Below are 14620 nucleotides of genomic sequence, written 5' to 3'. Positions count from 1 at the left end.
TGGCAAACCACCTTCCTACAATCTAGGTAATTTGGAAACAGAACTACAGATATGACTAGTAGTCAGGGAAGCTATGAATTGTAGTTCAGCAATACACTGGCCAGAATCCCTTGTTTGTGAAATGTATAGTCATATAAATTTGATGAATGAATAAATAAAATACTTATACATAAATCCTTCACAATTTCGTATAATGCATAGGCATTTAGATCCTGAAAAAAGATTATGCAGTGGCCAAGAGTTAATACCAACTTAGAAGCACATCATTATCATCAGGCAGTAAGAGGTCTGCAAGTATTATGAATGAATTTGTGATGGAAGCCTATCTATTTGGTTACATTTGGAGATTATTTCAGAAAAAAGTAATCAAAGAGAGCATCGCAATAGTCCTAGAGTGACAATCTGGATCCAGGACATATTCTGTATCTTTAATAGTGCCTGCAGCCCCACAAAATAAATAAAAACCCTGGTAAAAAAATGGAATTCCTCATGATTGCAAAATTTCACTAAATTTTAACTCTTGTGAATTGTCTATTGGGTCTGAAAAGATTCCTAACTTCTCCAGTAGTCTAAGACAGGGGTCCCCAACCCCCAGACTGTGGACTGGTACCGGGCCGCGGCATGCCAGCAACCAGTCCACACAAACAAGTAAAGCCCCATCCATGGGATGCAGGCAGCACACAAAACCACACCCCCTCCGGTCTGTGGAAAAACCTCTCTCCACGTAACTGGTCCCTGGTGCCCAAAAGGTTGGGGACCTCTGGTCTAAGAGATGTGTAGCTAAGGCCTCCTTTCGCTGCCTGAGGCATAAAGCTAAGATAACTCCAGATTTCTATATGATTTGGCAGTTAGGTATCCTGGAATTGCATTCCTCAACTAGAAAGTTGCCTGCCAACAATTAAGAATACAGCTAATAATGCCCTTCTTGGAATATGAGAGGAGATGAACTAGGAGGCACTACCTTAAGTTGGCATCATTTATCTATTGGAACAGTCTCGCGGTGGAAATTAGATGTGCTGATGATCTTTAGAGAATAGTTTAAATCCAAACCCTTCCAAGAGCACTTATAAATTGAGAAGGCATCATCTCAGTTTACTATCTTGTTGACTGATTATAAATGATCATGGAAGTGAAATGTGTCTCATTTCACTGGATTGTTTTTTTTAGTTTACCATATATCGTTTCCTTCTTTTTTCTTTTTTTTTAATCCTTAGCCAGGATTTTTTTTTATTATGTTCGCTTCCAAGGTTCATAACATAACTATGGTGGAGAATGAATGAATGAATGAATGAATGCTTCTGCCTACTGATGTAACTTTTATAAGCAGCACTGTATTCAGGAACCATATGAGCTGTATATGACCCATCCTCATTCAGGTTGTTATCCAGTTGTTTGGCCTAATTCATTCCAAAATGTCTTCTTAGGTGTTATAAATTTACTTACTTTAATGGAATTAGAAGGTATCTTTTGTTTGCATGTAAGTCTTTACCCAGTTTTCAGAATGAACTCCCTCAGTTATTCTATGTAGAGATTCACTGCAGCTTCATTCCTCACAGGTAGAGGAGTGGGGGGAATAATAATTTGAGGGGTTAAGCAAAATTCCCAGAAGTTTCAGTAAATTAATATTATCTTCCAATTTTCAGGATAACAATACTTTCAAGATAGCTAAAATTCATTATAAAAATTATAGTAAATTTTATTTTATTTTTAAAATTATAGAATCTTCCCATAAGGCAGGGGTCCCTAATCCCCGGTCCATGGACCAGAACCGGGCTGTGGCATGCCAGCAACTGGTCCGCACAAACAAGCAAAACCCCATCCATGGGATGCAGGCAGCACACAAAACCACGCACCCTCCGGTCTGTGGAAAAACCTCTCTCCACCAAACCGGTCCCTGGTGCCCAAAGGGTTGGGGACCTCTGCCATAAAGGAACTCTTTATATAGCTTTTGGAGTTGTGTGAAGAGTTTACCTGAGCAGATACCTTGATCAGTAACATCTACCTTTTCCCTTCTGTCTTCAGGGATCCTTTGCTCAGGACTGTTGTTAGTAATGGTCTTGTGGAGTGGGGTGGACAGGAGAGGGATGAGTCCACCAGAATCATCTTTGGAGTTGGTTATCACTACATTTCTTCTTCTTTTTCATTATTTAATAATTTTCCTATAAAATTTTGGTCAGATTTATGAATAGAAAAATAGTCAGATTGCTAAGCACATCCAAGCTGTCAGTTGACTGCAGCTACTTAGCTTTAAAAAAAACACACTTTAATCCTTCTTATCAGAATGGAAGAACATCCCCCACACAACTTAAAGCCCTATGTTTCTCATCCCCCCGAGGATTCAAATAATCTTTACAGAAAGATTTTACAACCACTCCCCATCCCCCTCCCTACAGTGATCAAACATTGATCCATTGCTGGCTACATGGAGGTATTCAAAAGCAAGAAAGATAGCCAATAATGCAGTAGCATCCCAGCACTATCTTATGAACACGTGCCTTCAGAATAGATTGGCACTACTGTGACCACGTCTCCCTTCTAGTAGTGAGTTTTACGTTTTGCCCTTATCTCTTCAAATGTTTCCTTTTCAATTCATGCCATCCCATATTAGTCACCTAACATTTTTATTGATCAGATAATAGATAACATATTACTTAAAATTTAATTAAAGATGCAGAAATTGGTATGCAACTTTATATGTTACATCAATTGTGCAAACTTCACAAAGTCTGGCTTCAAACTTTGTCAGACTTCACAAATAATATTCCTATATTGCCTAATGAAATTATACACAGAACAATGTTTATAAGTTTTAGTCAGTATGATTTTTCCCCTTCCATATTTGGTAAATGTCACTGGAACAGCTTTTGGGTTTATAGGATTTGACAGTGTTCAATACAAGAAATCTCTTTGAGGTTTTTAGCCTAAATACGTGGTAAGAAGTTTCATTTTCTTAGTCTCACTTGATAACAATCAACAACATTGCATTCCACTGTGAATTCTTCCCTCTCATTCAAGCTTAGAAAAAATGAAACAACAAAGCCTTTTAAATTGCAAGGTTTTCTCTGTATTCAAGATTTGAGCCCAAAGTAACTCAACACAAACACACACATATTTGCCAGCTATAGTATCAGTTAAACATGGTAATGAGGATGAGATGGGAAACTTGACAAATAAATAAAATAAATGTGAGCATTATACTCCATCTGGCCTTATCTTCTTCCTAACTTTAAAAAGGAAGGGTTTCCACAAATTGGTGGACATTTTCTGTTTCTCAGTATGGTAGCTGGCTTTTCTCTGCCTAGTAAAACATTTGTGCTTCTTTTTGTTCATCATTTTTACCTCCATCAAGAGCTTCCTGCATTGGATGGACATGTCCTTATGAAGTTTTTCCCTTTCTGGTCTTCTGCATGATTCTCCACATAGTGCCCAGGAGCTCCCTTCAGCAGTTATTTCCAGAACTACTTTCAAACAAGAACTCGCAGTAGTGCAAAATAGTGTTGCTTATTGTTTTGTTTTGTTTTTACTAAAACCAATAACCCAACTTCAACAATCAGAGTTGTCTAATTCGATTTATTTGCTTGCTATTATCATTATTCCAATCTTCCTCCACCTTTCTTCTGCCCAGAATCCTTTCTGAGTCCTCCCTTCAAGATACCATTGATAAAGCCTGCCCCATCCTTTCTTTCTGTGAGAAACGTTCTTGTGATAACTAAATTATTTCTATCTTTATCAACAAAACTAGCACAAAGTACCAGAAAGCATTTGTTTGAGTATGAGCGTGAAAGTATGAAAATGTGACCATGGCAATTCCAGGCATGTTATAGTAAGCTGTGATTATATATGAATTGAGTTTGTATGCACTGGAATATACTTGTTTAGCTCCACAAATAGATAGAAGAAAACATCAGCCAGTGATATAACCAAGTTGCTTGGATTATTGGAAAAAGCGTTTTGGATTATGTGAACCTTGTCCTGAACTGAACATAAGAAGACATAAAATGCATTGGTTGATTCATAAAGAAGAGTTTATGGAGAAATTAGAACTGCTGTTCTATTTACCAAAAATGCTTTCTGTCAAATAAGTGGGATTTACTTTTGCAAAAATGAGATTCATGTATAGTTTTCTGATAGCTCACTTCTTAAAAAGTTCAGATTAATTTACAGAACTTGTTTTAATAAAATTTAAGGTAAATTTTATGGAATTTAGCTCACATTTTGAAAATCCATATTTGTTACAAATATGAATTAACAGTTGAATTAATTATATATAATTATAGTCCTAAAATATTCATATTTAAATATTCTATTTTAAATGGCATTGTAGATGGAAAGCCATCTTAGTCTGTGATAAAAAAAAACACTCCAATTTAATTGCACCAATTAACCACTTTATATATTTGATGAAGTGAGCTGCAGCTCAATACAATTGTTAGTCAGAAAAATGGCTACCAGACTCCTGACTTTTCGCTATCTTAAATGGCTTAATCTATAAAATATTTTTATATCAGAAATCTAATTTGTAGAACACACAAAACCTCTGCTATGTCTCAGTGCTGGAACCACCTAAACAGAAAACATTTTAAGACCCTTATTATGTCATCACCTCTTTTTTAACAATGTTTTCTTTTCCCCACTGCATAACCAGGCTCGGCTCCCTTCGTGCTCATCCACCTATAGTGTTTCTGAGGTATACTTTGCACGTGTTCTTTCATAGTACAGTTTCTTCATTCATCACCCTTTGATTTAAATCTATTTATTTCATCTGGCTTTCCCCATGCAGAAGTGAGAGAGAAAAAATCACCTTGTGGATTTATTATGCATGCTCACCTTGCAACCATGTCCAGCTTAGTTTAATACCAATCAACCACTGAACAATATTTAATTGCAGTATCTTTTTATAGTCTATAATAATATTGTATAATTGCATACAAACCAAAATTCTGTGCAGTTTTTTTAAAGAAAAGTTTTTTTTATGCAGAAAGTCAATACTATATAATTTTGTAATCCATCCGTAGTCACTGCTTTGAGATGGGTGGCCATATAATTCATTGAAATTAATTAATTAAATGTTTGTTGGATTTTTTTAATAGTCAGGTCTTTCAGAAATAGGTTATAGAATTCAATAATTGTATTTTCATGTATGACTTTGAAGTTTTATCTGTTTCATAAATGAGATTGGAGGAAAAGTGAAATAATTGCTCTTTCATTGACTTTTATTCAATGGAATAGAAAAAAATGGAAGAAGCTTTTCAGCAACTGGAATTTTCTAGAAGCATCCACAAATCATGTTTCCCTGATAACTATTATTGGAATGAAAAGAATGGAAAAATATCTTGTATTTAATACTGTTCTGGAAGAGTTTTGTACTAACAAATTTATCACGCATCCAACATAGTCACAAAATGATTACTATAAAAATAATGTCTAAGATCTCGCTACATTTTTTCTTTTGGATATACAAATACTTTCTGCATGCAGTTTTGCAAACACAGAGAACATTCCCAAAGTTACTACTCTCACTCTTTTTTTTCCCATTCTAACTAAGCCTGCTGCTGTGCTTGACATCTTGCAAGATATTTAGCCATGTCACAACAAATTATCCATAAATCTACCCTGTGCTTAAATATCTGCTCACTTATTCATGTTCTTTATGGAGACAGAGAAGGTCAGGAGGTGCACTGGGTAACTATGGATTGAAAATGTAGGGTTTTATATCATCAGGAAGGGCCATAGGATGGAGTACAGATACATTATAATATTTGAAATTCCAGTGGAATTAGAAAAGCTCTAGAAAGAGATGTCTGGATTGTCTACCAGTGTGACTTAGTAATCCATAAGAGTAAATAGATGGTACTGTTTTGGGACCCCACTGAGGTGAGACTAAACCATCTATCCAGAGTTTGTTAATTTTAGAATTGTAGATGTAATGGCAATCTTTTGGTAAAGAGCATATTTGTTCTTATCATAAGAGAATATATTAAAACAGTTTTCAGTATCAGGCAATTTATGTTAACTCCTCTTCATTTAATATCATATAGCACTATGTATCTTGAGTGCTTTTGCTGCCAATTCCAATTCCAATATATCAATTCATAATGCTTATAATAGGAACAGTCATTACAATGCTTGAATTTTACTATTATATCTGGTGTATGCATAAGATTAGCAGTGACACCCTCTCTCAGTCTAACTCATTTTACAGGTGGTTGTTCTGGGGAAAATAGGATGAAGGTATGTTGGATATTTTGCCGCCTTGAATTATTTGTAAAAATAATAAAAGCAGATACAAATAAAATAAAAATAAATATAATGGATATTTAATATAACCACTATGAAAAAGTTTAATGGCATTATATAATAAATAGTTTGGGTGAGAATAAAGCTCCTCCCCTTAGATTTTTTGAATTTTAGTTCTATATTGTGGCATACTATTTTTTACTTGAAGATATAGCAGATGTGCCAAATTGTAATACAAAAAGTCATTATACCATTCTTCTCAAAATATAGAATGGTGGCCCATAAAAAATGTGAAAGTATGTTTGAAAAATATTTTTGCCACTATCCTCAATGTCCTACCCACACCCTTACCTCATTATACACACTTGTATGTGGCTGGGAATGCACTGCTTAGTCATGCATCACATGCATATTGTCCATTGCTTGCAGTGAACAATTAAAATTGAAATAATTCATTTTCTATTGTAAGTTCTTCCTGAGATCAGAAGGTGGCCTAATTTTTATGAAAATTACTGGATAACTTAGGCATGTGTTTGGCTGTCTTAATAACTTTGATATTGTGTCTGTATATTTTATTCTATACCTCATTCTATAGTTTCTTTCCTGCCTTTGGTATGTTTCCTTTAGTCTTTGACCATAACATTAAATAAATAAAAATATCAATTATTGACAATCCCAGGTAGTCAAGAGCAGAAGCTACATAATACACTTTATTTATTTTGATGGACAGTTATTGGTTCTAATGAAGCTATCATGGACAGTTATATAGTATACCATGCAGCTTTTATTCATAAAGTAGACTTGAATCTTGTCATTCTGAAACTTTATTTTTCTACTTAGATATCTCCTAAAAATCTCCTAATAGCCTTAACAATAAGTTGTCTAATATAAGAGGAGATTAAAGGAAATTTATTATTAATTTAGCTAGGGTCATTATGTTGTATTTCATTACTGCTGTAGTGGATTTACAATTGTGATTGCCCATATATGTCTAAATAATAGAAGCCAAAGACAAACACTGACAAACCACAACTTTCACACACTGTTTGAGTGAGGTTAATGGTATATGACAGGTCAGTATTTTAAATAGGACACAAGAGTCAATGACAGATCAGCTGGTATCAATAAACAAAATTACATATTCATCTCAGGGGCCTCAAGATGGCATACATAGTATCTCCTCTTATTTTGTGCTCAGAGCAGCAGCATTGAGAAACAGTACTAACCAAAAATCACCTGAGCTCCACACTGAATGAATATTTGAATCTAGGTCTCTCTCTCTCCCCAATTCCACTCGAACACCTAACTACTGTATTTTACGTATAGTTTAACGTTTAGGAGTTCTAACATTTATCAATAGGGAACATTTCCTGCTTCAATACTGGTGATCTGAGAAATCAAAATATATTCACCTTGTTTTTTCAAATCTCAGTTTCATTGATTTTGTGTTTTGAAGAATTGGCACCTCTCTCAAAATCAGGGTTGGTGAAGCTAATTTCATGACATTTGGAATATAAATCATTTAATATGATTTTCCTGAAAACTGAAGCTCTGGGAAGAAAAGAAGCATTTCAAATGAGTTTCATACTTTGTTTGAACTAGAACAGAAAAAGAATAATTTTTAATATTTTTTTAAATATAAATGTATCATTCTGTAAGAGTCTTGTATCTAAAATATACCCATTCTCTAAAGACATCTGGTGATGCATATAGTCTTTTTTTGGTCCGTCTAATGAACACTATTTGAGGAAATCTTGCATTATTAGATACATACCTTTTGCATCTAGTTTTTCTTATATTTTAATATACTTCTCTTTATTCTTATTTTTTATATTTTTCTTATATCTTTTTCCTCATTAGTTCTTTCAGATCCTTGGAAGTGTAATTTCATGCAAATGCATAACAAGCAGTATTATTAAACATTCTTGGTTGCTAATTTAATCTACATAATTAAACCTTTTATAGTTTTAGATTGTAGGAGACTACAGTAAATTATATAAAAACAGTTGGACTTAAGGGTATGAATGTCATGTAGCTATTAGAAAATTTTTTACAGATAACTATCAATGCTTGAATAATTTAGTAGTTCCCTAAATGTATAGAAAAAGGGGACTTCTGTCAAAATTACACATATTGTAAATGTTTCTTTCAAAATCATATTAAAGAGGCAAATCAAAAGGAATGGTAGGCACTAGTACATCCATTTCTAACTGCGGCATTTATAAAGAATGTTAATTACAGTACATTATAAAGAGCATGCAACCATTTTTTAAAAAAATGTTAATACCTCTAATTCAGACAGCCTTTAAAATTTGGAGTTTGCCAAATACCAAGATCTATATTTCTAAATCTTTCACAGAAAAGGTAATATATATTTTTCAAATATTGTTAAGTATAGCACATTATAAAGAAGACCTTGTGAAACAATAAGCAAAATCCAAAAATGAAGAGCCTTAAAGCAAATCCTTATAATCCAGTGTTTTGTTTTGTTCTTACATTGCAAAGCAATTGTATTTCTCTAAAACTAATATTTAGACTTTGCAACATCATCTTAATAATGTGATTTTTTTCTGAAGAATGCTTCCATGAATGTAATGAAATTAAAAAATTATAACTGCAATCAATAACTTGGTTCTGTTTTAATTGAAGGGGATGAGTAAGATTTCTCTTTTAGGAAAATACATTATTCTTTTGTACACATTTTTTATTTGATAATTAATCAGTGTGGGAACAAAAACATCTAATATACTGATTAGTTTTACTTAACTTGTGGCACTTCTTCCTTGGGCAACACATCCTTGTGTCGTGTAAAATGCTTTTGAACATCCCCCAGTTTCAGAGGAATATGCTTTGCTTTATGAGATCATGAGGGTGGAACATTGCTCTGTGGTATTAACCAAAATTAATTATCTTGGACCAATGGAACTATTGTACAGTTCTTTGAACTTGGCCAATATTTTTTCAATGAGGAACAAGGAATTGTAGTGAGATTTTGTGAGAAAGAACAGCTATATAAGTACGTTTTCACTAAATATATTATAAAAGCAATTTAAAATATTCTGGATAGAGAGGACTGCTGGATTAAAGGAGGGGTCAAAGAGCCATCTACATTAAGATGAACAGACCTCTCTCAATAGAGGGGGAGGGATATGACACCACCTATCTCCTGTTTACAACACAGTCCTTTCAGCATTTCCAAGAAGGTTCCACATCCATTTGCACTATTTAGGTGACCCTGAGGACACAGATAAACCTCCAAGTGGCCTCAACGATTCCCAGAAAGTTTGCTAATGATCAGATGACTGCAAGGAATATAAATCCTTCCATTCTCCACCATTCAGTCAGAATTAAAGAAGCGAAATGTCTTCAAAGAAAAACAAAGAAAGTCTAGTTGTCTTTTGAAAAAGTACCTTTGGGACAGGCAATGTAGTGTGAAAATTATTCTTAACTTACAACTCATCATTTAAGGTTGTCATTTTCTTTCACTATGTGGAATTAGTAAGGATATGTAAAATAATTCTGTTAGTAATCATTGTCTTTTTGTGAGATTTATATTCTATCTCATCGAGATACTCTGACATAGAACACATTTTAAATTAAATGATCTTTTGGCTCTCTTCTATCACAGACAAAAGTCTTCTCTATATTAGTTTATTTATTTTAATGCTATGGCCTTTTTTCTCATAAAACCATCATATAAATTTCTCTTTCTGATCCTATACAACTACTTGAACACATTGAAATTTCTTACTCATTAACATTTCAGCAAGGAACTAAGTGAATCTTAGAGATTTTTTTATCAAATCACATTTGACTATTTGCACACTGTTTTTCAGAATTAAAACTCTTTTTAAGACAGAAGCACTTTTTACTTCTGTCTTTCCATGCTTAGGCCTTTAATCAAGGTTTGCTTGATCAGAAGATATACTGCATGTTGTTTCTCCTTAACTTTATTTTAGTACTGTTTGTGGAATACTGTACTGAAATTTATTTTCTATATTACAAGTCATTTCTTTCAGGTAATATTTTAGACAAGTTTAGCATATTACATTCCTCATAATAGCTTATTCCAAAAATCTAGCATATATGCTAGCCAGTTCATCTAGTCCACAGCATATCTTAATTATGCTTTATGTAGATTTGGTCTCATTTCTGTTCATATCTCAAATGCTATTCTTTTTCAGATCAAGCATTAATTTTATGTCTATACTGAAGAGGAATCATTCACTAATAATTGATACATAATGCCAATTAAATTATGATATAATTTGGAAGTATTAATGCAGACTAAAGCTTCAATCTGAACACTGTTTCGAAAGAAATATATAAAAGTTGGGGGGGTTGGTAAATGGGCAGAATTGTTTTGCAACAAGTCCATTTTTCACATTATTCATCATTTAATTTTTCATAGTATCAATAAAAAAATTTCTTCTCTAGTAGATAATTTGAATACACTCTAGATGAAACCCAAAAGAATAGAATATAGAATACATTTTTCAATAACATCCTATATTACTTCTTTTAGCAAGCTCTGTTACAAGGAAACAAGGGGAATACAAGTTATCAAAACTTTTATCTAGCTATTTGAACAGAATTCAAATATTTCATCTACAAACATGACTAATACAGGGTGAAAATTGAACTTCCTTATCTATCAATTCTATCATTATTAAATCATGTGTGCTAGTTTTCTTCAGAAGGATAAAGTAGTGGTAGTATAAAATGAAGAAGATGGTGCCTTCTTTCTCTTGAGGAAGGAGATACTACAAGTTGTTAAAAAGAAAATAACTATGCAACTTGCGTTAGTTTCATTTTTTTGTTTTTATCAACTATTTGTTTTTGATCATTTTTTTTCTATCAATTATTTAGTCTGCATATTCCTTTCTGTGAATATTTCTCACTTTCTGAAATCCTTTTTACATTTCAACTTATTAGAGAACGTACACATATGAATCAGCTGACATTTTAAAAAGTAAAATATATTTATTTTCTCTCCAATGGGTAAATTGTAAACCTGTGACTGATACAGTGTTTACATTTGAGGGATGGCTCTGCTAAGCCTTTTCAGATTCAATGCAGGAAGTTCTTGAAACTTTTTATGGTTATTTGAATAACTCTATACTTGAAATTTCTACATGGAAGAAAGTTGTTTCCATCAACATCATTCATACATTAAGTAGTGCTGTGGTTTAAACACTAACATGTCTATATCATACTCTGCATCTGGACATGTGAAAAATGTTGCATTTCAAAATAAGAGGCACTACTGATTTAGGTCCCTGTGAGGAGTTTATTATTTATTTACTTAAGATATTATAGGCAGATTTCTAAGGCAAAAATTATCAAATATACACATACACATACAAGAAAACACACATAAAACAGTCATTAAAATCAAGCAATCAACTTTTATCTTGTGGTTTTCAGCAAATACTACATAACAAAAAGGCAGTAGTGTCTAAAGCATTGATGGCATAGGAGTCTAACTTCTAATCAAATTTAAAAATAACTAAACAAAAGATTTTAAAGTATAGATTAAATCAGAAGCATGTGTTTTCTATCTATTATTACCAGCAGAAATTAGCTATATTGTATGCTTGATTATAATTTTGTTTGGAAGTAACCACTGTTTCATATGAAGGACCACTGAGAACTACTTTTCTCAGAAACTTAGAATAAACTCAATATGGTAACATGGTATGTGCCTCATAGGACAACAGACTCAGCACTTGCCTGAGCATTTTGTGTAACTGTCAGTTTCAGGCTGATGGTTAATAATAAATCATCTACAAATGTTTAAAAGATGCCACTTATTTGATTGTATGCTCTTTAGTGATCCAGTTTGTCTTCTTAGACTTTATTTTTAAGATCATATTCTTGGTCGTGTTATAATTAATCAGCAAGGATTCTTCTCTATAGAAAGCAGCCAATGATTGCAGTGCTGTCATTAGTCCAATGGATGAAAGTTATAAAAATTGGTTTATCATCCATATGAGGCAGTTTTAGCACTGAAACATTTTTATTTTCTAATTTTGGAAGAGAGTCCAATAATTTCAGGATATGTTTTATTTGGGTAGGATTTCACAAAAAAGGAACAATGGTTCTTACTCTCTTTTTTTGCAGAAATTACAGATCACCATGTTCAACTGCAAATGTAACAAGCTTCTCATGAGTTTCTCTGTGCTAGATATATTTATAGTATTTATTGTATAATATAGTATATTTATAGTATTGTATATATATTTATAATAAACAATGTGATATATATTATTACATACTTCTGATGCATTATTGAAATTTATACTTAATGCTTTTGGGGCATTACCAAAGCAGTGTCACACACTGACTTGTATCAATTCTCCAATTAACCAGCAGCACTTTATTTTAAATTTTTTTGCAAAAATTTTTATTGCAAAAACATTCAGTGCTGTGCAACAATCATTGCTGAATGAATTCGGCTGGTAGTTCTTCAAGAACATTTTCCATAACAGCTGTCAGAGATGTGGTCCCAAATATTAATATGTTGAAGCATGAATGTGGCCATTGCAAAAGACAACTCTTATATTTAAATTAACAATTTTAAGCTAAAGAAAAAAAAATCATAATTTTAGGAGGTATTTTATATTTTTTATTAAGTTCAGTACTCATGAAAAAATAAAATAAATTTGCAATAAAATATTCTTTACCATAGTCCTTAAGATAGTCATGGAAATGGTTTTCCATTTCTTTCTTCCAGGATAATTTTTGGCCTCTGAATCTATTCTATGATGCTAGAATTTCCTAGTGGTGTTCCAACCTGTACTAACCAGAGCTGACCCTTCATAGTTTCTCAGCCAAGGCAAAATGTGCTGGCTACCAGTCATTTGCTAATAGTAAATGTTCTGGGTTAATGCAAACCTGGAAAGAGAGCTATATAGATGGATCTCCTGTTTATAAAGTAAATCTAATGTTTTAATGTTAGTTAGAAAAAAATAACTCTCACATCATAATTGCTTCTGTGCTTTGTTTATCTTGCTTCCTTCATTATAGCTTACCTAATCCATGACATTTTGCTCTGTCTTGGCTAATATTCTATATATATTTATATACAGTATGTATGTATAGGTCCACTGACTTGGAGTTCTAGTGACGCTTCTACATATTGCATGTCTTTTTGATGATGAATAGTAACCCTTTCTGTAAATTGCATTTTTCTACTGTAAATTGCACCTTTCTACTGTTCTTGAAAAATTGCTTTCAATCAGTCGGAAGGTTTGTTTTGTTATTAGTGTTCCCTGTATTGTATTATACATGAACTGAAAAATTGTTTATAAGAATTAGTTTTTTACGTTGACTTTGTATAGCACTTTATTTGACTTCTTAGCTTCTAACTGTACTTACTCTATGCTAATCTTGTTATGCTATAGTAAAGGTAAGTAATTTCTTGAAATTTTCCTAAGGATTTATAGGCACATGTTCAGCATTTTTCCTCAGCTTCCTTATACTGTACTTTTGATTTGGTAAAACTTTTTGTTTTAATTTTTCTGCTTAATATGAATATTTCTTCCATAACACTCAGAGGCTATTTGACTTTATATGAAAGATGAAAATGGATTTTTAAAACTTAACATTTATCACTGTTGCAGAGTTCAGCTCTATCATAGTTGGCCTTTTTGTTAATAGGTATCATATATACATTATTTTCCATCTCTTTCAATTTCTTACTTTCCCTTGTAATTTAATATTCAGTTTTATGGAGTTATTATTTAGCATTTTCAAAAAAGGACAAATGTAACTTCAAAACCATGGAAACAGTTGATCATCTTTTTTTAAAAAAATATTTCGCTAATGTAGTTACAATTTGCCTAAAGCTCTTTTTCTAATTGGAACTTAGAACAAAGGAAAGAGAAAAAATTATAATACAAAAGACATGCACATGTTATTTTCTGTGAAGAGACTTCCATGGAAAAATGGGTTGAGCCAGCAGAATCCTGTACATACTTGTTTTAAAGAAAGACCTATTATATTTAGCAATGTCTCAAAATGGAAATCATTGCAATATAGACAAAAATAATCATATCAATTATCTGTATAATCACTTTTCTTCAGATATTACTAGAATAACATAAATAGCAGCCATATTGTTGTTCATGCACCATTTTGGTAATATAGGATTCATAATGCTTTGGATATTCAGAAAAACGTAGGAAATAAAGACTTTTTTTCTTGCATTCTACCTCTTGTGCTTTAATATATACTTTTCAAAATAAAGCTTTGCAATAAGATATCTAGGATGTTCATGAGGACAGAAAAGGAATGGCAGAAGTTCTTTCATGTATTACATTTGGAAATATATGGGAGGCAGGTTCTTATTTTCCTATTCCCAAAGTTTTTATATATATAT

The 14620-nt window shown here is 32.5% G+C and overlaps 1 protein-coding gene across 1 annotated transcript in view; it reads left to right on the top strand.

Moving 5' to 3' along the window:
• GPHN (gephyrin) overlaps positions 1 to 14620 on the top strand; it is a 189448-nt gene that overhangs the window by 133692 nt on the left and 41136 nt on the right. Inside the window, exon 10 of the mRNA XM_029283766.1 lies at positions 4646 to 4687. Coding sequence (XP_029139599.1) covers positions 4646 to 4687 — 42 coding nt within the window. The remainder of the gene's footprint in view (positions 1 to 4645; positions 4688 to 14620) is intronic.

The sequence above is a fragment of the Protobothrops mucrosquamatus genome, unplaced genomic scaffold, assembly GCF_001527695.2.
Source record: "Protobothrops mucrosquamatus isolate PMUCROS unplaced genomic scaffold, P.Mucros_1.0 scaffold218, whole genome shotgun sequence".
NCBI classification, from domain to species: domain Eukaryota; kingdom Metazoa; phylum Chordata; class Lepidosauria; order Squamata; family Viperidae; genus Protobothrops; species Protobothrops mucrosquamatus.
Note: the sequence above shows the minus strand (reverse complement) of the source record. Positions and strands in the feature narration are given on the sequence as shown.